General features: G+C 44.8%; 1 protein-coding gene and 1 long non-coding RNA gene across 3 annotated transcripts in view; one reads left to right on the top strand and one right to left on the bottom strand.

Annotated features, from left to right (window-relative positions):
- Window positions 1-19,360, top strand: part of zbtb24 (zinc finger and BTB domain containing 24) — a 35,453-nt gene extending 16,093 nt beyond the window's left edge. For both annotated transcript variants that reach the window (XM_072499990.1, XM_072499991.1), the window contains exons 4-7: window positions 3,423-3,506; window positions 7,731-7,814; window positions 9,308-9,389; window positions 16,796-19,360. In XM_072499990.1, coding sequence (XP_072356091.1) covers window positions 3,423-3,506; window positions 7,731-7,814; window positions 9,308-9,389; window positions 16,796-17,633 — 1,088 coding nt within the window. In that variant the 3' untranslated portion in view covers window positions 17,634-19,360. The remainder of the gene's footprint in view (window positions 1-3,422; window positions 3,507-7,730; window positions 7,815-9,307; window positions 9,390-16,795) is intronic.
- Window positions 1,181-17,077, bottom strand: LOC140411026 (uncharacterized). The gene is made up of 4 exons (XR_011940787.1): window positions 16,814-17,077; window positions 16,671-16,724; window positions 14,677-14,906; window positions 1,181-2,325 (listed from the first exon to the last, which is right to left on the bottom strand). It is a non-coding gene; the product is annotated as an uncharacterized lncRNA (long non-coding RNA).
- Window positions 19,361-27,357: the final 7,997 nt, after the last annotated feature.

Here is a 27,357-nt window from a genome sequence, read left to right as displayed (position 1 = left end):
TTTTATTATTGCTGTAACGCTGCAAGATTCCATTCCAGACATGTCTGCTTTTTCAACCCTACATTGCATTGTTTTTGTTCCCATTCCAGATCATTTCCTTTCACTTATGGCCAATATATTGGTTTTCAATACCAGGGAAACATTTAAAAAACGTGTTTCTGATATTCCTCATTTTTTATATTTTGCTTTTATTTTCAAAGATCAAAAACATCTTTAACTTCACATACTGACTTCCAAAGCTTCAAATTCTGAATGTGAAAAGAAGCAACTTGTGTGACCACAGAATCATTTGCTTCTGTGATTTTGTGATGTTTTCTGATTTTATGTCACACTTTGATCATTGTTATGAGTAGGCAGGTGTGGTTTATTCAAGCTCATACATTGCATGGATGAACAAAAGTGAAGTCGGGAACTGGCGCCGGTCCAGATTCCTTGCGGGAAAATAGATTCACCACCCCCGCGCCGACCACGATTTCGGCATCAAGATGCAGAGAATTCAGCCCAATGCCTTTGGTTTAAAAAACCACTGGTACTGACATAGCTGGAGTGGTATATGTGTTCAAAAGAGTTTCTCTCCACAACCTACACTCACCAGGTTTGCAAGAGGGGCAAATGCACATTTTGGATATATATCGTGTTTGGTTCTAGTCATTTTTGAATATGGTGGCAGTTATGAAAATCTTTGAATTTTGATAATTATATCAAAGTGCGAATGGAATTTGTATTGTGTGGTTGTATTATAATTTCATTCATTCATTGCTCAGTAAAGTTGCGACATAGTTTAAGTCTAGAGCAAGGTCTGACTTGGCGAGCGGTGGGCAGTAGAGGATAGCTATAATTTCCAAAATGATATCGATGGGTTGGTGGAGTGGGCAGTAAAGTGGCAGATGGAATTTAACACAGAGAAGTGTGAGGTTATGCATTTATGGAGGTAAAACAGTTATAGGGAGTACACAATAAATTGGAATATAAAGAGGGGAAGATGAAGTGAGAGATCTTGGTGTACACAGGTCCCTAAAGGCAGCAGTCCAAGTAGACAAGGTTGTTAAAGCATATGGAATGTTCTCTTCATTGGCAGAATATAAAAGTAAGGATAGAATGTTGGAATTGTATAAAACATGGTGAGGCCACAACTGGAGTATTGTGTGCAGTTCTGGTCACCATATTACAGGAAGGATATTATTGATCTGGAGAGAGTGCAGAGGAGGTTCACAAGAATGTTGCCAGGGCTAGAAAAGTGTAGCTACGAGGAGAGATTGGAGAGTTGGGTTTATTGTCCTTGGAACAAAGAAGGCTGAGGGGTGACTTAATTGAGGTGAACAAAACTATGAGGGAAGAGATATAGTGGACAGGATAAAATTGTTTCCCTTGGTGGAGAATTCTAGAACCAGGGGACAGAGATTCAAGATAAGTGGCAGAAGGTACAGAGGGGACATGAGGAACAACTTTTATACGCAGAGGGTAGCGGGAGTCTGGAATTCACTGCCCAAGTTGGTGGTGGAGGCAGAGACCCTAACCTCTTTTAAAAAGTACCTGGATCTGCAGCTTAAGTGCTGTAAGCGACAGGGCTATGGACCGGGTGCAGGAAGGTGGGATTAGAAAGGGCACCTGGGAGTCCTCGGGCTGGCATGGACAAGATGGGCCGAATGGCCTCCTTCTGTGCTGTAACTTTTCTATGATTCGATGACTTAATTCATCCAGCATCCCAGGTTCGATTCCCGGCTGGGTCACTGCCTGTGTGGAGTCTGCCAGTTCTCCCTGTGAGTGTGTGGATTTCCTCCGGGTGCTCCGGTTTCCTCCCACAGTCCAAAGATGTGCAGGTTTGGTGGATTGTCCATGATAAGTTGCCCTTAGTGTCCAAAAAGAGAAGGTGGAGTTACTGGGTTACGGGGATAGGGTGGAGGTGTGGGTAGGGTGCTCTTTCCAAGAGCCAGTGCAGTCTCGATGGGCCGAATGGCCTCCTTATGCACTGTAAATTCTGTAATTCTATAAGTCTTTTTCCCAAGACTACAAAGTACCCAATACAGGAGACAGGATCCAAAACACAAGATATCATAAACCTTGCTAATTAACTGTTGAGGTTCTGCAGAAATCAGGATTTTTCCAAAGAGAAATAGAGGAGTTAAGACACAGGGTTATCTTATTCAGGATAAAGACTGAGTTGCACATATTAAAAAGGAGGTCTCAGAATGTCAAATTGTTGGCATAGCTGCCCAAAGGATGACAAGGAAACATCACTGATTATTTCTCCCAGCTACAAATGCCTCTATCTTTCCAAGCATCGGATCCATGGTCCATAAGAGATGGTGGGAAGACCGGGCTGCCCTGGAGAGGGGAAAGAGCAGAAGTCAGTTTAGATCTCCCTTCTAGTTTATGGACCATTCTCTATGCTCTAAGAGTATTAATAATAATAGGATTTTCATATCTAACAGAACCTGACCTAAAATCCCCATAAAATGACAAGACCTACAAAGGCTAAACTGACAGGTCTACACCAATATCGAGCCAAATGGAAATAGGTCCTTCCTAACCCAATTCCTTATAAACCTAAGATGAGAGCTTAGCTGGTACAATCTAATATTCGGGACACCCGGACGCCCCTTCGAGGCTGGGAGCCCCAACTTGGCGAACTTTAGACGAAGCTTGTTCTTATCCAAATAAACAAACTAACCGTTCCAATAAACTCTTTTTACAACTCTTGCAGACAACAAGATTGGCAACACCTGCAAAGGATACAGCAATCTAGGAAACACATTCATCTTAACCAAAGCAACCCTTTCCAGGAGACCAATGAGTCAAATCCCACCTAATAGATGGAATCAGATGAAGGAAATTGACCCCATATATAATTGTTTGAAAGAGAGTGTTACTGCAACATGCAAATACATCAACCCCAAAGGGAATCACCTAAAGTGGAAGTTGGCAAGGAGAGGTTGTCTACACCTCAACTTCTCCACCAGATGGCTTCCGATTTTGTAAATTTAATCTTATAACCGGAGAAGGCACTAAATCTACCCACCATGTCAATAATAGGGGGGATTGTAATTTCAGCCTCGACACAAACAGCAGCCACAGTTACTGTACGTGTTTGAGAAAACGTTTGTTGAAAGATATTTTGACAAGATTCTTGCAACATTTTTAATAATATTGACAAATGTTTTATCATGTTCAAAAATACCAGAAATCTGGTGCTATGAAGTCAGACACGTTTCCTGACACAAGCCTGGCAAATTGAAGGGATTATCAACATTAGGGAGACATCAGTGTGGAACAAACACTGCCCTCCGTTTGCGTTGCCACCGACTAAACATTCAGCATCTTTTAATTTATACTATTCCTGTTTTCAGTCATCTATTCAATTGGCAGTGTTACGTATATATATCTCCAGAAAACCTCCCCTAAAATGTTCTTTTTATTTGAAGGAAAGAAAGCTTTTAACTGTGACCAATGTGGAAAGTTTTTTACTCAGAGGAGACAATTGAAGAGCCATTACAGAGTCCATACAGGTATGGTGTATTGTACATTTGTTTTAAGTATCAGTCTACCAAATGTACCATGTTCCCCAGCTTGTTAGATTTCCAAAACAAGAGTGCGCTGGGATTTGTTGTTTATCATAAATGTCATAATGTAGCCACTATAAATGGCTGAAATGTTGCCCTTTGGTTTTGATCATCTCTGAACTGGATAACTCCTTTGGGAGTATCCCAAGTGTTTTCTTCCCTACTGCAACAACTTGTATTTAGGTAGTGCCTTTAACACAGTGTATATACAGTGTCAGCTGAGGCACCGTTGTTGGCATTCTCACCTTTGAGTCAGGAGGTCAAATGTTCAGGTCCAACCCCAGAGGCTTGAGCACCAAAATGTAGAATGATGCTCTGGCGTAACACGGAGCGAGAGAGTAGCACTGACAGGTAGCACGGAGCGAGAGAGTAGCACTGACAGGTAGCACGGAGCGAGAGAGTAGCACTGACAGGTAGCACGGAGCGAGAGAGTAGCACTGACAGGTGAGAAATTCAGTTGAGACATTAATCCATGACCTCATCTGCCCTTTCATGTGGACATAAAATAATTCACGGATTCAATATTTTGAAGACAATCTGTGTTATCCTGGGTGTCATGGCCTGTATTTATCCCTCAGTCTGGTCATTATCACATTGCTGTGTGCAAGCAATGACCACACTTTCCTGCACCACACTTTTTTTTTTAAACAGTACTTGATTCATTGGAAGACGATGTGGGCTGTCCGGAGATTATGAAAGGTGCTGTATAAACACAAGTGTTGTAAAATTTCCTAAGGCACTGGAACTTTATCAAACAAAATTTAAAGAAAAAGGAGGAAGATAGAACTATTAAGGTAGATATCAAAAGCTTGGACAAGAGGTAGACTTTAAGGTTTTAAAAGAAAGTAGAGCAGAGGAGAGAAGGATTTAGGGAGGGAATTCAGAATTTAAGCCGAGGTGGCTGAAGGTGGTGGTGGAGTGATGAAAACAGGATATGTGCAAGAGGATAGAATTGGAGGAGTACAGAGGTCTCAGAGGGCTTTAACGACTGGAGGAGGTTGCAGAAATAGGGAATGACAAGGCCATGGAAGGTTTTGAAATAAATGTGAGGATTCTCCTTGTAATTGATTAACTAAGTCCCTCATTATTCTTCAGAACTGAATCATGCCGTGAGCCTTGTTGGTTCAACATTAACTGGGCAAACTGGAGAAACAGTAATAATCTTTTAATAATCGTTATTTTCACAAGTAGGCTTACATTAACACTGCAATGAAGTTACTCTGAAAAGCTCCTAGTTGCCACATTCCGGCGTCTGTTCGGGTACACGGAGGGAGAATTCAGAATGTCCAAATTACCTAACAACCCATCTTTCGGGACTTGTGGGAGGAAACAGGAGCAGCTAGAGGAAACCCACGCAGACACGGGGAGAACGTGCAAACTCTGCACAGACAGTGGCCCAAGCCGGGAATTGAACCTGGGACCCTGGAGCTCCCCCCCCCTACAGTATAAATCTGACCCCCATCTCCAGTTCTCTCTAGCTTTGACAAAGGGTCGTCCAGACTCGGAACGTTAGCTCCCTTCTCTCTCTGCAGATGCTGTCAGATCTGCTGAGATTGTCCAATATTTTCTGTTTTTGTTTTAGGTTCAACATTAGCTTCCTTTCAGCTCTCTTATTATTCTATACTGTATTATTCTTATGTTGGTTGTTTTGCTTATTTTACAAGTTAGTTTTCCTTATTTTTGCCATTCCCCACATCATAATGTCAAATTATAATGTAATTAAGAAAAATTCTTCTGATTTCCTGGCTATCTCACATTTGTGTGCTGGTTCCTGAGCTGTGTTAACCCTGGGTTTCAGCAGAAGGCCTGAGAATATTACAGAGATCTCAGCAGCTGTGTTGTAAATGGTCCCATAAACCATAATGCTTGTTAGAAATGGCCATATTAGAGCCATGTGAAATGCTCATTTGTGAAAGGACTCGTGGATCCAATTTCAGTACACTCCAGTGTCAGATTTACAATGTCTGCAACACAAATGGTTGCTTTATGCATTTTACAACCCTTGATAAGATGCTCGCTATTGGGGAGAAATTACTGTTGGTCAATCAATATACAAATTCTGAATACGTTAACCATTTGAGTTCATACATTCATTAAAGTTTAGTAAAGTAAGTTATTTCACAGCATCATGGAGCAGTTGGAGAATAAAAGGAGGCCTTTTGGCCTGCCATGCCTGTGCTAGCTTTCTGCAACAGCAACTCAACTAGTTTCTTCTCTCTGCCTTTTCCCCGCAGTCCCGCAAAGCTTTTCTCTTCAGGTAATTATCCAAACTCCACAGTCACCCAAGGCCAGAATTGAGCCTGGGTCCATGGTGCTGTGTGTCAGCAGTGCTAACCACTGTGCCACTGTGCCATGTATAACTCTTAACTCTACAACCACCATTGCCAGTAAGTGTCTCTTTGATGTCTCAAGTCGTCATCTAATGAATGCCCTCCACCTGCAAATCCTTAACCATAATTTATACAATTAACAGATTCTTCCACTAACATGAACAGTTTCTCCCTATATAATCTGTGCAGACCTCTTATGTTTTTGTATTCCAGAAATCTTCTTTCAACCTTCTCTTTAAGGCAAATAACCCCATTTTCTCCAAAATATCCACATAACTGAAGTCCTTTGTCCCAAGAACAATTTTTGTGAATGTTTCGTGCACAATATTTCAGTTGAGTCCAAACGAGTGTTTTACTAAAATTCAGCATAACTTCCTTACTTTTGTACTCTGTACCTCTATTTATATAGCCCAGGATCCTGTATGCCTTATTAACCGCTTTCTCAACCTGCCCTGACGCCCTTAATGATTCGTGCACATATACCCTCAGGAAATTATTTGATATCATTTCACTGGCATTCATAAGGTGGTCGTGTCTACATTCATTTCTACCTGACCCTTTTTATGTACTAAATGTGGCAAACAATGAAATTATTTTCAGATGGTTGGCACGTGGCGCAGTGGTTAGCACTGGGACTAAGGCGCTGAGGACCTGGGTTTGAATCCCGACCCTGGGTCGCTGTCCGTGTGGAGTTTGCATATTCTCCCCGTGTCTGCATGGGTTTCACCCCACAACCCAAAGATGTGCAGGTTAGGTGGATTGGCCATGCTAAATTGCCCCTTAATTGGAAAAAAAAATAATTAGGTACTCTTATAAAAACAAATTTAAAATATTTTCAGCTGGACCTCAAAAACAATCATATACACAGACATATATAGTCTCACAAGATGTATTGATGTTATAATGTTAAATAGTTCTCCAAAATATATTATGGAAGAAATGTGAGGTGATGCATTTGGGAAGGTCAGACAAGGCAAAGAATTATATAATAAATAGGAGGATAATGAGAGGTGGAGAGGAAGTGAGGGACCTTGTAGTCAATGTCCACAGATCCCTGAGGGTAGCAGGAAAGGTCAACAAGGTGGATAAGGAGGCTTATGAGGTATTTTCCATTTATTAGAATATAAGAACTGGGAGATTACGCTGGAACTGTATAAATCATTAGTTAGGCCACAACTTGAGTACTGTGTGCAGTTCTGGTCACCCCAGAAAGGATGTAATTACTTTAGAGCTGGTACTGAGGAGATTTACAAAGATGTTGCCAGGACTGTGAAAATACAGCTCTGTGGAAAGATTGGATAGGCTGGGGTTGTTCTCCTTGGAACAGAAAAAGCGATTTTATTGTGATGTACAAAATTGTGAGGGGCCTGGATAGAGTAGTTGGGAAGGACCTATTTATCTTAGTAGAGAGGTCAGTAACCAGGGTCATAGATTTGAAGTGCTTTGCAGAAAGATTAGAGGGGAGTGAGGAAAGATTTTTCAGCCAGAGGGTAGTAAGAGTCTAAAACTCATCAACCTATTTAAAAGAATATGCACCTTGTGCGCTAACCTGGGAGGCTTTGGAACAAATGCTGAAAAGTAAAGGAAAAGTAAGTAAAGTCTCCTTGGTCCCAGATGACCATTGGCTGCTTTTCCCTTTGAGGGGGAGAGCTGACTGGTGGTGATTTAACCTGAGGGTCACATCACCTCAGGCGAGGGGCAAGGTTGAAAAGGCCTCAGCCAGTACGCTGTTGGTCTCACTCTGCATCGCGAACCAGCTTTGAGCTAGGCAGACATAGTGGGCCAAGTGGCCTCTTTCTCTGCTGTACACCTGCAATGATTCTATTCTATATTTTGCTAGGTCAATCTATGCCCGAATGTGTGCACTGTCATCGTAAATTCATGGATGCTGCTCAGCTGAAGAAACATCTGAGAACACACACAGGTAATTTGCACTTTGAAAGATGGATGGCACAGTAACACATTTTTAGATAAAATGTGAACATGTGAGAAACCAGTGATGAATAGGAATCAAGTTTGAAACTTACGCGAAAAAGTAAGATTATGTACCGTCTCCTTCTACCTGGACAAGTGTGCAGACTGAGTTAGGTGAAATGGGACAGAGCTTTTGTCTGGAGGCAAAGAAAGCTGGCTTTTGTTTCATCGCAGTTTGGAGAAGATGTTGTCTGATCTATGACTTACCATATAGACAGAGGTGGTTGCAGAATTCAGGCTGATGTCTGAGAGGTAGCTCTGGTTGTTGATAATGTGTACTTGGAAAGTGAGCATGTACCCGTGGATAATTTCTCGGAGGCGGCAGGTAAATAATGAAAAGAGTGGGTCCAAATTGGAATCTTGGAGTACTCCGAAGATGATTGGGGTGAGATGTGAGTGCACACTAATACTAAAGATGCGCTCGCTCTGTTAGGAAAAATAGGTGGAGTGAAACAAAACTGATCCCATGGATGCGGACAATAAAAGTACAACAGGAATGGAGATGGAAGGAGTGGCCGAGAATCAAACATTCTCATAAAGGCCAAGGAGAACAAGGGGCAATGGCACAACATGGTTGAAGTCAGGGGAGATCATAGAATTCACAGTGCAGAAGGAGGCTATTTGGCCCATCGAGTCTACACCGCCCCTTACAAAGAGCACCCTACTCAAGCGCGAGTATCTACCCTATCCCAGTAACTTCCACTTAACCTTTTTGGACACAAAGGGCAATTTGGCTGTCAGTACAGTCAGGGCAATTTAGATGTCAGTACTGACTTTGACTTGGGCAGTTTGGTCCTCTGAGGGAGGTGTAAATAAGATATTTTTGAGGGAAAATATATTTGAGGCCAAAGGCGGGTTTATAATTGACAAGTTATTGTGAGTTTTTCTTGAAAATGAAAATCGCTTATTGTCACAAGTAGGCTTCAAATGAAGTTACTGTGAAAAGCCCCTAGTCGCCACATTGCAGCGCCTGTTCGGGGAGGCTGGTACGGGAATCGAACCATGCTGCTGGCCTGCCTTGGTCTGCTTTAAAAGCCAGCTATTTAGCCCAGTGTGCTGAACCAGCCCCGTCGTGAGGACGGGGGTGACAAGGTGACAATAGCACCTGGAAGGAAACGGATGTATATGTGAGAAAAGGTCAGTCGTTCAGGATTTGGCGACCAAGGAACAACAAACCACCAAAGATGTACTAAACCAGATGTACTTGATGCTAACACTGGTCCTGGCACCACTGTGGTGAGCACAAAAACATTTTTTTTTTAAATGTTGAGACCAATAAGACCAGAGTTGGGTTGGAATTCCACAAACAAACTGTAGATGCTGGAAATGTATCTTTCAGCATTAAACAGGGCTTAACATTTCAGGGCAGCTTCAGTCAGAAAAACATATTTAGTCATGGTGACCAACTATGGCAATAATGCTCACTTACCATTGGTTTTACAGGTGAGAAACCATTTACGTGTGAGATTTGTGGTAAATGTTTCACTGCAAAGAATACCCTGCAGACCCACATAAGAATCCACAGGTATATAGTTTTGTGTTTCACAACGTTAACATTGCTGATAGTAATTTGAATATAAAATAATATAGTTGTCATGGACTATAATTGTCTATACTTAAACAGTCATTGTCTATACTGAATCATAACTGGAGATGTGTTTTTGACATGATCTGTTGAGGAAGAGAAATTTGATTTACAAAAGGAAGAATTTTCTTGTATAAACACTTTCCCAATCTGGGGACATTCCAAATTGCTTTGCAAGCCATGAAGCCCCTTTGAAGCCTAATCACTGATGTAATGTTAGGAAACATGGGGCGAAATTCTCCTACCCGCCCCGCCACATTTCTGCGCCGACCGGCCGGCGGGAGTCTCCGTAACACCGGCCGGTCAATGGGGTTTCCCATTGTGGGGCACCCCCACGCCGTCGGGAAACCCCCGAGCGCCGGCAGAACGGAGACTCCCGCCGGCGGAGAATGACGCCCTTGGTGTCCAATTGGTGAGCAGAAAGATCCCACAACCAGCAGTTTAGCAAATGCACAACAAATCTGTTTTTGGGCTGGGAGAAAAGGAGCAAAAGAAGCCCTTCAGCCTTCATGTGTTCTCCACCATTAAATTCATTCATATCTCGTCTGCACTTGAACTCCACTTCTCTGTCCTAGATCTCGATTCCCATGTCTAACGAAAATCCACCTCAATCTTGAAAGAGCCGATTGTTGAAACATTCAGGGCGCGATTCACCCAAAAGATTTCTATGTCCAGTTTTGGGTGCGTTTGGCGGGGTGTTTGTTGGCGGCTGCAGGGCAGAGAAACATCTCAGTATTCAAAAGCAGATTGCCATGATTTTTTGGCCTCAGGAAGATTCGCTCCTGCAAAGCTGCACTTAGAGTGATCTCCTGCTGGTGAGTTGAGATAGGGATGTCATAGAATCATAGAATCATAGAAGTTTACAGCATGGAAACAGGCCCTTCGGCCCAACCAGTCCATGCCGCCCAGTTTTTTACCATTAAGCTAGTCCCAGTTGCCCGCACTTGGCCCATAACTCTCTATACCCATCTTACCCATGTAACCATCTAAATGCTTTTTGAAAGACACAATTGTACCCGCTTCTACTACTACCTCTGGCAGCCCATTCCAGACACTCACTACCCTCTGAGTGAAGAAATTGCCCCTCTGGGCCCTTCTGAATCTCTCCCCTCTCACCTTAAACCTATGCCCTCTAGTTTTAGACTCCCCTACCTTTGGGAAAAGATGTTGACTATCTACCTTATCTATGCCCCTCATTATTTTATAGACCTCTATAAGATCACCCCTAAGCCTCCTACGCTCCAGGGAAAAAAGTCCCAGTCTATCCAGCCTCTCCTTATAACTCAAACCATCAAGTCCCGGCAACATCCTAGTAAATCTTTTCTGCACTCTAGTTTAATAATATCCTTTCTATAATAGGGTGACCAGAACTGCACACAGTATTCCAAGTGTGGCCGTACCAATGTCTTGTACAACTTCAACAAGACGTCCCAACTCCTATATTCAATGTTCTGACCAATGAAACCAAGCATGCCGAATGCCTTCTTCACCACCCTGTCCACCTGCGACTCCACCTTCAAGGAGCTATGAACCTGTACTCCTAGATCTGTTTGTTCTATAACTCTCCCCAACGCCATACCATTAACTGAGTAGGTCCTGGCCTGATTCGATCTGCCAAAATGCATCACCTCACATTTATCTAAATTAAACTCCATCTGCCATTCGTCGGCCCACTGGCCTAATTGATCAAGATCCCGTTGCAATCCTAGATAACCTTCTTCACTATCCACTATGCCACCAATCTTGGTGTCATCTGCAAACTTACTAACCATGCCTCCTAAATTCTCATCCAAATCATTAATATAAATCACAAATAACAGTGGACCCAGCACCGATCCCTGAGGCACACCACTGGTCACAGGCCTCCAGTTTGAAAAACAACCCTCTACAACCACCCTCTGCCTTCTGTCGTCCAGCCAATTTTGAATCCAATTGGCAACCTCACCCTGGATCCCGTGAGCTTTAACCTTCTGCAACAACCTACCATGCGGTACCTTGTCAAAGGCTTTGCTAAAGTCCATGTAGACAACGTCTACTGCACTACCCTCATCTACCTTCTTGGTCACTCCCTCAAAAAACTCAATCAAATTTGTGAGACATGATTTTCCACGCACAAAGCCATGCTGACTGCCCCGAATCAGTCCTTGCCTCTCTAAATGCTTGTAGATCCTGTCTCTCAGAATACCTTCGAGCAACTTACCTACTACAGATGTTAGGCTCACCGGTCTGTAGTTCCCAGGCTTTTCCCTGCTGCCCTTCTTAAACAAGGGCACAACATTCGCCACTCTCCAATCTTCAGGCACCTCACCTGTGGCTGCCGATGATTCAAATATCTCAGTTAGGGGACCCGCAATTTCCTCCCTAGCCTCCCACAACATCCTGGGATACATTTCATCAGGTCCCGGGGATTTATCTACCTTGATGCGCTTTAAGACTTCCAGCACCTCCTCCTCTGTAATATGCACACTTCTCAAGACATCACTATTTATTTCCCTTAGTTTCCTAACATCCATGCCTTTCTCCACCGTGAATACCAATGAGAAATATTCATTCAGGATCTCACCCAACTCTTGTGGCTCTGCACATAAATGCCCTTGTTGATCCTTAAGAGGCCCTACTCTGTCCCTAGTTACTCTTTTCCCCTTTATGTATCTGTAGAATCTCTTTGGATTCTCCCTTGCATTATTTGCCAAAGCAATTTCATGTCCCCTTTTTGCCCTCCTGATTTCCCTCTTAACACTATTTCGACAATCTCTATACTCTTCAAGGGATCCACTTGATCCCAGTTGCTTATGTACGTCATATGCCTCCTTCTTCTTTTTGACCAGAGTCTCAATATCTCGAGTCATCCAGGGTTCCCTACTTCTACCAGCCTTGCCCTTCACTCTAAAGGGAATGTGCTTACCCTGCACCCTGGTTAACACATTTTTAAAAGCCTCCCATTTACCAGCCGTCCCTTTGTCTGCCAATAGTCTCCCCCAATCTACCTCTGCAAGTTCCTGTCTGATACCATCAAAATTGGCCTTGCCCCAATTAAGAATTTTAACTCTTGGGCCAGACCTATCATTCTCCATAGCTATCTTAAAACTAATGGAATTATGGTCACTTGTCCCAAAGTGATCCCTCACTAGCACTTCTATCACTTGCCCTTCCTTATTTCCCAAGACGAGGTCAAGTTTTGCCCCCTCTCTAGTCGGTCCATCCACATACTGAATGAGAAATTCCTCCTGAATACACTCAACAAATTTCCCTCCATCCAAGCCCCTAATGCTATGACTGTCCCAGTCAATGTTGGGAAAGTTAAAGTCCCCTACTACTACCACCCTATTATTCTTGCAGCTATCTGTAATCTCCTTACATATTTGCTCCTCAATTTCCCGCTGACTATTTGGGGGCCTGTAGTACAGTCCTACCAAGGTGATCTCTCCCTTCTTATTTTTCAGTTCCACCCATATAGACTCAGTGGGCGAACCCTCGGATATATCCCCTCTAAGTACTGCCGTGATGTTCTCCCTAATCAAAAACGCCACTCCCCCTCCTCTCTTACCTCCTGTTCTATCCTTTCTATAGCATCTGTAGCCCGGAACATTGAGCTGCCAGTCCTGCCCCTCCCTTAGCCATGTTTCAGTCATAGCTATAATATCCCAGTCCCATGTGCCCGTCCATGCCCTGAGTTCATCCGCTTTGCCCGTCAGGCCCCTTGCATTGAAATAAATGCAGTTTAATGTAGACCTTCCTTGCTCTCTGCCCTGCTTTCTCTGGTCATGCTTTACACACTCTCCCTTCCTGCCTTTTGTTTCTGTCCCCACTGACTTCCTACATCGGTTCCCATCCCCCTGGCACATTAGTTTAAACCCTCCCCAACTGCACTAGCAAACACCCCCCCGAGAACATTGGTTCCGGTCCCACCCAGATGCAGACCGTCCGATTTGTACAGGTCCCACCTCCCCCAGAATCGGTCCCAATGTCCCAGGAATTTGAAACCCTCCCTCTTGCACCATCTCTCAAGCCACGTATTCATCCTAGCTATCCTGTCATTCCTACTCTGACTATCACGTGGCACTGGTAGCAATCCTGAGATTACTACCTTTGAGGTCCTACTTTTTAGTTTAACTCCTAACTCCCTAAATTCAGCTTGTAGGACCTCATCCCGTTTTTTACCTATATCGTTGGTGCCTATATGCACCACGACAGCTGGCTGTTCACCCTCCCCCTCCAGAATGCCCTGCAGCCGCTCCGAGACATCCTTGACCCTTGCACCAGGGAGGCAACATACCAACCTGGATTTTCGTTTGCGTCCGCAGAAACGCCTGTCTATTCCCCTTACGATTGAATCCCCTATCACTATAGCTCTGCCACTCTTTTTCCCGCCCTTCTGTGCAGCAGAGCCAGCCACGGTGCCATGAACCTGGCTGCTGCCACCTTCCCCTGGTGAGCCATCTCCCCCAACAGTTTCCAAAACGGTAAATCTGTCTTGGAGGGAGATGACCGCGGGGGATCCCTGCACTGCCTTCCTACTCTTCCTCTGTCTGTTGGTCACCCTTTCCCCATCTGCCTCAGTAATTTTAATCTGCGGTGTGACCAACTCACTGAATGTGCTTTCCACAACTTCCTCAGCATCGCGGATGCTCCAAAGTGAGTCCATCCGCAGCTCCAGAGCCGTCAAGCGGTCTAACAGGAGCTGCAGTTGGACACACTTCTTGCAGATGAAGGAGTCAGGGACACCAGAAGGGTCCCTGACTTGCCACATCTCACAAGAGGAGCATGACACGGGTCTGAGCTCTCCTGCCATGACTTAAACCTGAAGTTAAATTTGAACTACACTACACAGCTAGGAGAAAGTCAAAGAGAGAGAAATCACTTACCAGTTACAAGCCAAACACTTACCTGCTGGCTGTGATGTAATTGCTCCAGAGACTCCCTCACAGGTCTGCTTCTCTGCACCTCCTTCAGGTGAGCACCAAATTCCCTTAACTAGTTAATTAATTTACTTAATTAACTTGATTTTTTTTTTTTTTTTTTTTGTCACTCACCTCTTAACCGAACTCAGCCTTACCCAAACTCAGATACACTCTGTTTGCCTTCAGCACTCTGTTTCTAAAGGCACTTCAGCCACACCCTTTGTATCCTTCCTGATTTACAGTCAGCCAATAGGCCTGCTCCCAAAACTGATCTCTCTCCCAAACAGCTGACCTGCAAGGTAAGGAAGTGGTTAATCAGTACTTACCTCACCCACAGCGCGCCCTTTTAAACTGTCCCCTCTGCCTCGCAGCTCCCGCGCTTTTTGAAACTCCCGCGCTGTTTCCAAGGTCCTGGCTCCCTCTCTCTCCCGAACAGCTGACCTCACCCACAGCGCGCCCTTTTAAACTGTCCCCTCTGCCTCGCAGCTCCCGCGCTTTTTGAAACTCCCGCGCTGTTTCCAAGGTCCTGGCTCCCTCTCTCTCCCGAACAGCTGACCTGCAAGGTAAGGAAGTGGTTAAGCAGTCATTTTGGAAGGATGCCCCAATCTTTCTCCACCCCCCTTCAGCCACCCCCCCCCCCCTGTTTTTGACCCACTCCCCCTCATCTCCCCAACCTTGAGGAGGCCCCCGGGAACTTTGCCCCCCCACCCCTCCCCTCACCCCTTCTCTATCTGGTAAGGCACCCGGGATTGATCCCTGCTATTACCACCCTGGCAGTGCCCCTGCCAGCCTAGCAGTGCCACCCAGGCACCCTGGCAGAACCAGGGTGACAGTGCCCAAGAGCCAGGTTTCCAGAGGGAGAGCCAGGGTACCAAACTGCCCTGCCCCCCAACACCTGGCGTTCTCTAATGGCCTGAGAGACCCTTCCCCCCCCCCCGCCCCCCCGCTGGCACTGTTACGCCTGGTCCACGTTTGTGTGGACCAGTACTAAACGGCACCAGGAAAATCCGGCAAACATATAGGCTCATTGAAATATACTGCTCTGGGTCACGCCCAGTGAGGTTGAGATCCAGATCGCGAGGTTGATCTACCCTATCAAATTGTGTTAATATTTAAACTACTCAGTCTTTTCTATTTGAGGGAATGCAAGCTAGGCTTCAGTGCCTGTCCTCATTTTTTTAAGCGTGTTAGCACTGGTATTACTGGTGAACCTGCACAACACCCATTTCAAACCCAAAATACATTTCCTGAGTTGTGCTGCCCAAAAATGAACTCAGTAATCCAGGTGGAACCGGACCAAGATTGGTTACAGTAGAGCGATGACTTCCTCCCACTGGGTTGACAGCCCTTTTAAGATTAAGTCCAACATTCCTTTTTAAAAGATTTTGTACCTGTGCCCTAGCTTTCAATGGTTTGTGCATCCAGATCCCAAAATGTCTTAGCTTCTCTTGTACCTAGTAACTCACCATTTGGTTTTCTTTGATCCAAAGTGGTTGACTCACACAGGACCACAATGAACTCCATTTGCCACCACTTTACTCACTCATCGAATATGTCTGTGTCCCTTTACAACTTCTTAATCCCGCAAGCACTGCTCACCACGCTTTCTATCTTAGTTTTATCAATACATTGTTTGTACCTGTGTCTGTTCTTTGAAATAGATGTTAAATCAGTTCCACTCTCCTGCTCGTTCCCATAGCCATGCATTTGTTTTGCATTCCAACTGTTAATCCAATTCACTTCTGAATATTATTATTGAATCACCTGATCCTGTCCGTGCCTCAGCTCATGTGCTGCTGAAAATCCTTTATCCATGCCTTTGTTACCTTTAGACTTGGCTATTTCAGTACACTCCTGGCCAACCTGATTCACATTCAGCTACACTCAACCCTCTGTAAACTCGAAATCATCCAAAACTCTGCTGCCCATGTCGTAACTCATATCAAATCGCATTCATGCATCACCATGTGCTCGCTAATCTCATAGATACGTAGAAGATTGGAGCAGGAGGAGGCCTATTGGCCCTGCGAGCCTGCTCCGCCACTTATCACGATCATGGCTTCAAATCTTTCCACTCTCTTGTTCCTCTCTATCTCTGTAATCTCCTCTAGTCCTATTACACTCCAATATCTGCCCTGCTCTAATTCTGCCCTATTGATCATTCCTGATTTTAAGCGTTCCACCTTTGATGGCCATGTCCTCAGCTGCCAGCCCTAAGCTCTGGAATTTACAGGAAAATCCCGATATTAATAGATATATATATATATATCAAAAGGAACAGTGACCCTAATACTGACCCCGAAGGTCATTGTATACTTACTTCCCTCTGGTCTGAACATGTGATACTTGATTGAGAATTTATTGTTATTCCTGCCTAAAAGGAAATAATGTTACTTTTCAAATTTTCCATGTGAAAATTAGTGTATAATATTTATTTAATTTTAGGGGAGAAAAACCTTTTACCTGCACAATCTGTGGAAAATCCTTTGCTGATCCGAGTGCAAAAAGGCGTCATGATGCCATGCACACTGGAAACAAGCCTTTTGTATGTCCAACGTGTAATCAACGATTCACTCGCGCTGACAACCTAAGGTCCCATATGAAGATTCACAGCAAAGAGAGGAAATCTCATGAGATTATTGATGTTCCAGGTGATGGAGGTACAGAGGAGGTGAAGACCATCTTGCAACTACAGCAGTACCAGCTTCCTACTGCAGGTGAACAACAGATACAGCTAGTGGTGACAAATGATGTTCATAACATTAATTTCATGCCCAACCACGGACAGAGCATCAGCATTATTTCAGCGGAGGGGCCACAGAGTCTCCCCGAAAACCAGGCTTCGAACTTGGCTCTGTTGACACAGCAAGGAGAGCACATGCAGAATTTAACTCTGGTAGCTCAGCCTGGCCAAACAGACCACATCCAGGCCTTAGGCATGGTGGAAAACCAGCAATGTCCAGGTCAGCCAGAGCAGATGCATGTGATCACATTGACAAAAGAGGCAATAGAGCACCTCCAGGATCAAGCTCAGCAATTACAGATAGCACAGGGCAGATCGCAACCGATTAGTCTTGGGCACGAGTCCAGCCAGCCAGTTAATTTGAACCAGGAGGCCGCTCAACATGTCCAGCGGAGTCGACCTGCACATGTTCCTGAACCATCAACTCCAACAATCTCCATTAACCAAGCCACACAGCAAATGCAAGGAGAGCAAACATTCCAGCTGCAAGCAAACGGTGTTTCTTACCTCTATACCACTAATTTAGTCACACAGAGATAGGATAATCAATAAATGTAATTGAAATGTTTTACTGAAAATGGAATACCTTTTAATAATCATGTTTCAAAGAGGTTATCCTATAACCAGGGCTTCTTACAGTCTGCAGAAGTTACATTTAAAACAGCATCTATCGGTCTATTTTTTAATATAAATTTAGAGTACCCAATTCATTTTTTCCAATTAAGGGGCAATTTAGCATGGCCAATCCACCTACCCTGCATATTTTCTTTGGGTTGTGGGGGCAAAACCCACGCAAACACGGGGAGAATGTGCAAACTCCACACGGACAGTGACGCAGAGCCGGGAACGAACCTGAGACCTCGGCGCCGTGACGCAGCAGTGCTAACCACTGCACCACCGTGCTGCCCACTTCTTGTCTATTTCAAGTATGCATTTAAAGGTTGATTTATTCCAGATTATTTTTTCTCCTCTTTGCTTTCCGATCTCTGCAGAGGTTTTGTTGAGCCTTGCAAAATATTATACTACATTTTCTTTCCCCTCTACCTCCCCACCTCAAAATAAAATGGAGGGGGTGGGGAGGAGTGAAATGAGGCGAAATTCTCCCGAAACGGCGCGATGTCCGCCGACTGGCGCCCAAAACGGCGCCAATCAGACGGGCATCGCGCCGCCCCAAAGGTGCGGAATGCTCCGCATCTTTGGGGGCCGAGCCCCAACATTGAGGGGCTAGGCCGACGCCGGAGGAATTTCCGCCCAGGCGGAAACGGCCTTTGTTGCCCCGCCAGCTGGCGCGGAAATTACATCTCCGGGCGGCGCATGCGCAGGAGCGTCAGCGGCCGCTGACAGTTTCCCACGCATGCGCAGTGGAGGGAGTCTCTTCCGCCTCCGCCATGGTGGAGACCGTGGCGGAGGCGGAAGGGAAAGAGTGCCACCACGGCACAGGCCCGCCCACGCCCCCCCCAGGATCCCGGAGCCCGCCCACGCCGCCTTGTCCCGCCGTTCAAAAGGTGGTTTAATCCACGCCGGCGGGACAGGCAATTTATCGGTGGGGCGAACCGGCGCGGCCCGATTCCCGTCACCGCCGAATATCCGATGCCGGAGACTTCGGCAACCAGCAGGGGCGGGAGTCACGGCAGCCCCCGGCGATTCTCCAACCCGGCGGGGGGTCGGAGAATGACGCCCATGATGTGCATATACTTGAACTTTAGGTTGAAGATCATTGGTTAGGACCCACCTTTTGTTGAAAAATGCCATTTCCTTTTTTGTCAGCTCAAACACCCAAATAGTTCTGAAGGGGCTCAGATTAAATCTAACCGTGTTCTCTTGTGCCTTTTCTTAACCAAGATTAAACTTTAAAGCTTGACAGCAAAAGTAACTCATTGCTGTTCCCCTCCAAACTGCTGCTGTCCTTTGTGGTATTTTAATCTAAATTAACAATGTCATTGTGGTTTTGCCATTTTTTAAATATTAGAATGCTCATGGTTTAAACTCATTATGTCCAAATGATTCATGCATCACAGAACGCAAAGTACTTGTTATATAATAATGTGCCCAACTCAATTGCAAGCTCAGGAATAACAAAGTTAAAAATCTTTTCCTTGCAACTTTTAAGATACATCTTGTGATTCAGTACCTCACAAGTTGCATCTTTTTCTCCCTCTATTTTTAAGTTTCAGATGTAGTAGTGGAGGTAATTAAAATTACACTTTTTATTATTTCTCTTTTTAAAAAGAGGTCATATTTGATAAATAAATACACTTTTGCTTGAAGCATTGCACACACTTTTGGTTTGTTTTTTGCTTATGCACGTGATGGGCTTCAATTTATTACTAGTAATATGTGGGAAGTTAACAAAAAATAAAGAAAATTAACAGCAAAGGAACAGGCCCTTCGGACCTCCAAGCCTGCACCGAACATGCTGTCCATTTAAACTAAAATCTTCTGCTCTTCTGGGGTCTGTATCCCTCTATTTGCATCCTATTCTTGTATTTGTCAAGATGACCCTTAAACGTCACTATCGTCCCTGCTTTCACCAACTCAGGCACCCACTACCCTCTGTGTAAAAAAACTTGCCTCGTACATCTCTAAACCTTGCCCCTCGCACCTTAAACCTATGCCCCCTAGTAATTGACCCTTCCATCCTGTGAAAAAGCTTCTGACTATCCACTCTGTCCATCCCCCCATTATTTTGTAGACCTCCATCAGGTCGCCCCTCAACCTCCGTCGCTCCAGTGAGAACTAACTGAGTTTATCCAACCTCTCCTCATAGCTAATGCCCTCCATTCCAGGCAACATCCTGGTAAACCTTCTCTTCACCCTCTCCAAATCCTCCACATCCTTCTGGAGGTGTGGCGACCAGAATTGAACTCTATATTCCAAGTGTGGCCTAACTAAGGTTCTACACAGCTGCAGCATGACTTGCCAATTTTTATACTCAGTGCCCCGGCCAATGAAGGCAAGCCGTATGCCTTCTTGACTACCTTCTCCACCTGCGTTGCCACTGTCAGCGACCTGTGGACCTGTACACCCAGATTCCTCTGCCTATCAATACTCTACCATTCACTGTATATTTTCCACCTCTATTTGATCATCCAAAATGCATTACCTCACATTTGTCCAGATTAAACTCCATCTGCCATCTCTCCACCCAAGTCTCCAACCGATTTATATCCTGCTGTATCCTCTGGCAGTCCTCATCACTATCCGCAATACCACCAACCTTTGTGTCATCCGCAAACTTATTAATCATTTTTACTGGTTACATTTTCCTCCAAATTATTTATATATACTAACAGCAAAAGTCCCAGCACGGATCCCTGTGGAACCTCACTAGTCACAACACTCCATTCAGAAACGCACCTTTCCACTGCTACCCTCTGTCTTCTATGACCGAGCCGGTTCTGTATCCACCTTGGCAGCTCACCTCTAATCGCGTGTGACTTCACCTTTTGTACCAGTCTGCCATTAACAATTCTGATTGTCACAACCCCAGTGTGTAAAATAGATATTTTATATTAACACAAAACTTTCATAATGTTTTATGTTTGTATGGATTATATCGCGTTGTTATTCACGCACTTTTTCAGCTCCCAGTAATTCATTACTCACCACTTTCCACAAAAATAGCATTCAGCAATAATATAACTGCAAAAGTCAATTTTATTTTTTTCCCTTTCGTTGGTGACAGATCAGTCTGCAAATCAAATGTTTTGTGCAAAAAACATAATGCACATATAACTTTAAAAAATGAAGAGTTTTTAATAGAGCGCACTTCGATTGCCACAATGCAATCATTCCAAGCTGCTGCAGGTGTGGGGTGATGCAAAGTTGTGCCTGTCATGCTCCCAGCTGGTGTCAACTGTCGTGCACCTCCTCACAAAATAAGTGGGGAAATTGAGGGGCAAACTCCATTTCCCTCATCCCATTTCCCCTTGGCCTGCTATGCTCTTGGGCATCTTGCTCTTTACAGGCCAGCACCAGCTGAGGCCAGGAAACAAAGCTTCATTCCAGGTGATGAACAGTAGACAAGCAGCTGGGCCTGAGGACAGAGGAGCAAAGGTGAGCCCCTAAAACTGCTGTTTGGTTATGTTGCTAATTGTGTTTTCTTTATTTGGCTCTGAATACGTTTGCCTTCCTTAATTCTGATTACGTTTCGCTCTAGAGTCACCAGGTATCTTTCGTTACCGCCACAAGGTTCAAACCGAATACTGATCAAATACTCGATACACCAGTTAGTTAGTTCAAAGTCAAATGCTTATTTATTTACACACACAGTTAAATATACTCATGCACAAATATTACAGACTAAACTATCACTACTGCTGAAGCCTATACGTAGCTTCGGGCGCCCACTCAGTCAGAGGAACAATGGCCGTTGTTTGGTTCTGAGGCTGCTGGGGTTGAAGTGGTGAAGGGGAACAGCTAAGATCATCTCTCTGGTAACGTGCGTTGACCTTGGACTTACTTGTTCTGGTGCAGCTGTTGGGCAGGTCTCTCCTCGGTGAGAGCGGAGCCAAGAGAGCGATTCTCTCTTGGGGTATCCTTCTTATACCCAAAGGGGCTTTGTGCGTTTTTGGGCGAGCCTTTGAACTTGGCCCCAATTAATAGGGCCGTTTCTCGATCGTTCCTATTGATTTCCTCCAATAATGTTCTGTGCTGTATTTTTCTATGTCCTAAAGGGGTGGGTGCCCTGATGGCTGGGCGTGTCCTAGGTGGCCGTTGGCCTGCTTTGTTCTGGTCTCCTCTGGCGCCGGGGTGTCTGCCTTAGTATCGGTTGCTCAAATGTTACTCTTTTGTTCCCGGAGATGGCCATTAATATGCTAATGGGTTTGCAGTTTTGGTCTTGTCTGGGACCTGCGGCTCCAATATGCAGACAAACCCTGAACCTGCTTGTTTTCTCAGTATTGTCCATTTTCCCTGCAATCTTGGCAAAGTGTCCATTTTGTAATCGTGACGTGGCCATCCCAGATGGCTACAGTTACTACTTATATAAATGTTTTAAATTATTTACATTTGCACATTACAAGTTGTGTTGATCAACTGGGATTGCTGGGATGGCATTTTCCCCTGAAAACTATATGAATTACATGATATATATATTATTGAATCTGTTTACTCATTTAAAGTAAAGCGTGTTGGGTAATATGTAATAATAATTATAATAACCTTTTATTGTCACAAGTATGAAGTTACGGTGAAAAGCCCCTAGTCGCCATATTCCGGCACCTGTTCGGGTAAGCTGGTACTTGTTCTGCATCACAAACCGAGTTCATTTGTTTTAATGCATTTATACCCTTTGAGATACAAAAACAGTTTTACCAAATTATGAAAGTTCTCATTGGATCAGATCATTGTTGGTGTTGTTCTGAACCACTTCAAATCTCGACTCTTTAAAAGTTGGGACCTGTGATCAGCCTTACGTACCATCTCCACTAAAGAGCCAATACTGCAGTAGCTGTTCCATAGTGGAATTTCTTTTTCGTGCAGTCCTGAACTGTAATGGTTTTACTAAGGAGTTGGCCAATTTTGCAAGTGTAAGCATCGTAGGGCTGAAGTGCAGTGCCTAATGACACCAATAGTGCTGGTTCAGTCCCCGTGCCAGCTGAGGTATTGCTTGAGTCCTACCTCTTCTATTTGCCCCTTTGCGGTATCATGCTATCATGGAAAGATTGGCAGAGATAGCGACACGTGGAGAGCCATGATTAGCAACCTTAGGACAACCAAGGATGCTTCATGACAAAAGAGAGAATCAACTGACTGAAAACCCTTGACATAATTGTTAAAACCCGACAGGAGGCCCGGGATCTGCAACCTCCGAATCCCTGTGGCCTCACCTGAGTCTGATCTACCCAGATGAGGGGCATGGGGTGGAGCTACCCCCACCTTAATCCTTAGGACTGCTGGGACATAAATACTCCAGTCCAGGTGTGGGCCGGGCCACGGGAGTCCCTTCAGGAGTAGGAGGTGTAAATAGTAAGGAGAATAAATCAAAGCTTTTCTACAGTCAGCGCTTCCGAGTGGTCGCTTGCCTGAGACATAATAATAATGTCAATAACCCTTGACAATAAACAGCAGAAAAACAGGCCTTTCAGCCAAATCGATCAATACCAGTATTTATACTTCACTCAAATGGGCGGCACGGTAGCACAGTGGTTAGCACTGTTGCTTCACAGCTCTAGGGTCCCAGGTTCGATTTCTGGCTTGGGTCACTGTCTGTGAGGAGTCTGCACATTCTCCCTGTGTCTGCGTGGGTTTCCTCTGGGTGCTCCGGTTTCCTCCCACAAGTCCCGAAAGATGTGCTTGTTAGGTAATTTGGACATTCTGAATTCTCCCTCTATGTACCCGAACGAGGCGCCAGAATGTGGTGACCAGGGGCTTTTCACAGTAACTTCATTGCAGCGTTAATGTAAGCCTACTTGTGACAATAAAGATTATTATTATTATCTTCCCATCTTCCTTCATTTAAATCCACCCTTTTGTGGATTGTGACAAGCACTTTTGACTGTTGGACAGTGATGAAAATCTCTACAACATTGCTGCAGGAAAGTAATACAGTTCAGGCAGGGCTGGAGTACTGACTATTTTGTTTTCTACATAAATTAAATTTTGTAATCCATTTTTAAACTTAATTTATCACATATCAGTTTTATGTTTGTGGTCAGCAAGGTAAAGATTAATATTGCTGTGGAATGGGGCACATATCCCTTTCACCTGGAGCACATGGCCTAGGCCCAAATGTCTTCAGTTACTTCTTTATTTCTCTTCCCTCCAACATGAGGTCAGAATAGGGGATGTTCATTTCCATTCGCAACTCCTCATATATTGAAGAAGTTTGAATGCAACAAGATCTAGACAATATTTAGTCTTAAGCTGATAAATATCAAGTAATATTCACGCCACACAAGCGTCAGGCAGTAAGCACCTCCAACAAAAGAGAGTCTACACACCACCTCCATGTCATTCAATGCCATTACCATCACTGAAGCACCACCATCAAAATCTTAATAGACAGGAAATCTAAACAACTATATAAGTAATGTGGCTACAGAGCAGGTCAGAAGCTGGGAATGAGTGAGTGACTAACCTCATGATTTCTCAAAGCCAGCCTCATCACCTACAGTGCTCAAATCAGCAGTGTGATGGAATACTCTTGATTTTCTGTGCCGCTTCAACAACACTCACGAAGCTGAACACCATCCAGAATAAAGCAGCTCCCTTGATTGATCAAATCCCCCCATCTTAAATATTCATCTTGGCTGTAGTGTACAACATCTACAAAATGAGCTGCAACAACTGACCAAGGCTATCTCAATAGCACATCTCAAACCTGCGACTTCTACCACCTAGAAAGACAGGAGTATCAGGTACTTGAGAATAACACCATCTGCAAGTTCCCTTCCAGGTTGCACACCAACCTGACTTGGAACTATATTGCCGTTCTTTTATAGTTACTGGGTCAAAATCCTGGAACTCCCTCACTAACAACACCAGAGGAGTACCTACACCACATGTACTTCTCTGATTAAGGAAGATGGCTCCCGATCACCTCAACGGCATTTAGAAATAGACAATAAATGTTGGCCTTGCTAGTGATGCCCACTTTGCATGAAGGAGTAAAAATTATCATGCTCTCTGAAACAATACAGCTTTGGGTTACATCCAGATTTAGACTTCATTTTAGCCGAATAGCAAGTAACAAGTCGGTGGAGGCTGTGATCAAACTGTGTAGTGCTCTTGGGCATTTCAGCTTGAAAACAAAGCACCTAAAAGAGGTTTATATAAAAGTATGTGATGGCTTAATGAATACAAAAGATAAAACCAGAAGATTAGATAGAGGGTAAAATGAGACACATGCAAGCCAGTAAAAATTTACTTTCGACTAATGCCGGGGAATTCTTTACAGGAAGTGATTCAATGTATGGAATGGATTTCTAGATAACCTGCTTCAGGAATCTTTAAAAAAATACCTGGGGCGAGATTCTCCGACCCCCCGCCGGGTCGGAGAATCACCGGGGGCTGGCGTGAATCCCGCCCCTGCCGGTTGCCGAATTCTCCGGCACCAGAGATTCGGCGGGGGCGTGAATCGCGCCGTTTGGCGCCCCCCCCCCCCCCCCCCCCCCCCAGCGATTCTCCGGCCCGGATGGGCCGAAGTCCCGCTGCTAGAATGCCTACCCCGCCGGCGTGGATTAAACCACCTCTCTTACCGGCGGCGCGGGCGGGCCCCGGGGTCCTTGGGGGGGACGCGGGGCGATCTGGCCCCGGGGGGCGCCCCCACGGTGGCCTGGCCCGCGATCGGGGCCCACCGATCCACGGGTGGGCCTGTGCCGTGGGGGCACTCTTTCCCTTCCGCCTTCGCCACGGTCTCCACCATGGCGGAGGCGGAAGAGACCCCCTCCACTGCGCATGCGCGGGGATGCCGTGAGCAGCCGCTGACGCTCCCGCGCATGCGCCGCCCGGCAATGTCATTTCCGCACCAGCTGGCGGGGCACCAAAGGCCTTTCCCGCCAGCTAGCGGGGCGGAAATCAGTCCGGCTCGGGCCTAGCCCCTCAAGGTTAGGGCTCGGCCGGTCAAGATGCGGAGGATTCCGCACCTTTGGGGCGGCGCGATGCCCGACTGATTTGCGCCGTTTTTGCCGCCGGTCGGCGGACACCGCGCCGATACCGGAGAATTTCGCCCCTGGTTCTTGAAATAGGGAAATTTGGGGATCTTTCTAGGTGGATGAAATGATCCAAATGGCCTTCCTCATTTCCAATTGTCAGCACAGCAAAAGATATGGAACTGAGAAGGAAGTTAGAAAATTGGTATAAAGCGGAAGCCAATGTTTATGGAAATATGAGGCTTCATACAGAGGAAGAATACGAGGGAATTGAGGATCGGGCTGTGAGGCTCCCTGGAGGTTACCTGAGGGCAAGAGAAGTGTCCTTGGAGGAGACATGTTTTCTCTGACGGGTGCTACAGTAATGGAACAATGCAAGTGTCACCATCTGCAAATTTCACCATCTGGCATTGCGGGGTTTGAACCCGGATCCCCGGATCATTATCCTGGATCTCTGGATTACTCATCCAGTGACAATACCACTGCCTCCCTTTTATCAAAAGGTCCATTAACATTGGGAAATAGGGTGAATTGACTTTTTTTTTAGAACGTTGTGTGTTGTTTAATTTTGATTGTTTTCGAATGTTGTGGATTGTCTCAGCTGCTATGATGCAATTTGTTGCAGCTGTCAACATGAGCAGAGTTCCCAGAGCAGGTTGTTTGATGTGCATTGACCTGAAGCCTCGGTGAGATGGAAGCTGTTAAGAAACTGTTTATTTTTTTCAGCTATGTAGTTACAGAGAATCAACCGGGCAGGGGAACGCCTCGAGTGTGAGCTGTGTTATTGTAATAATGTTGAGTTAACACAGCACGGAGGAGCTATGTGTTCTACTAAGTGCTCTCTTTTATTCAATTGTTTTAGCTATGTATTTCAGCATTTACACGTCACTCATGTATTTACCTGTATGCAGTACTTTCCATTTCTCTTCATGGAATGTTATGTCATTTCCACCCGATGAAATATTTTAACACACTGTAGGAGTGCCATTTTCCTGTAGGTGACTCCAACCCCAGGTTGTTAAACTGAGTTTCCATTCTGCCTCTCCATTTAGACATGAACCACCTAATTTCACTGCTCAAAAGGAGTACTGGATTAATCCCTCAGCCAGTTCCAGAGTAGTTATGGGTATTATTTTTTTCTCTGTAAGATCACCATAATTAAAATGGAATAAGCTATTTTACTTAAGATTTTAAATATTAACAGTTCCGACCTCTGGGGAATGAATCACGCTTATATTTATTTATTGTTTTTTGCACGTGTTTTCAAAATACTCATGCAGATTTTTGTTTGGAATAGCAGATCCACAAGTGTAAGGGTTTTAAGAATAAATTATTTTTCACCTCATCAGTGCACAATAAACTTCAAGCTCAGTTCGAGACTAAAAAGATATTATTCTCCAACCATCTATATTTACATTACATCTAATAGATTTGAGGTAAACTTTCTTCATTTATTGAGAATAAAGATCTTATATGCAATGTTAAAATTAGAAGTAAAAATTATTGCAAACTGTATTTTTTTAATAGAATGTACCATGCAGAAGGAGGACATTCAGCCCATCGAGTCTGCACCGGCCCTTGGAAAGAGCACCCTACTGAAGCCCATTCCGGTACCCCAGTAACCCCACCTAACCTTTTGGACACTAAGGGCAATTTAGCATGGCCAATCC

This window comes from Scyliorhinus torazame, chromosome 4 (assembly GCF_047496885.1).
Source record: "Scyliorhinus torazame isolate Kashiwa2021f chromosome 4, sScyTor2.1, whole genome shotgun sequence".
In the NCBI taxonomy this organism is placed as follows: Eukaryota; Metazoa; Chordata; class Chondrichthyes; order Carcharhiniformes; family Scyliorhinidae; genus Scyliorhinus; species Scyliorhinus torazame.
This window is presented reverse-complemented; position numbering and strand designations above follow the sequence as displayed.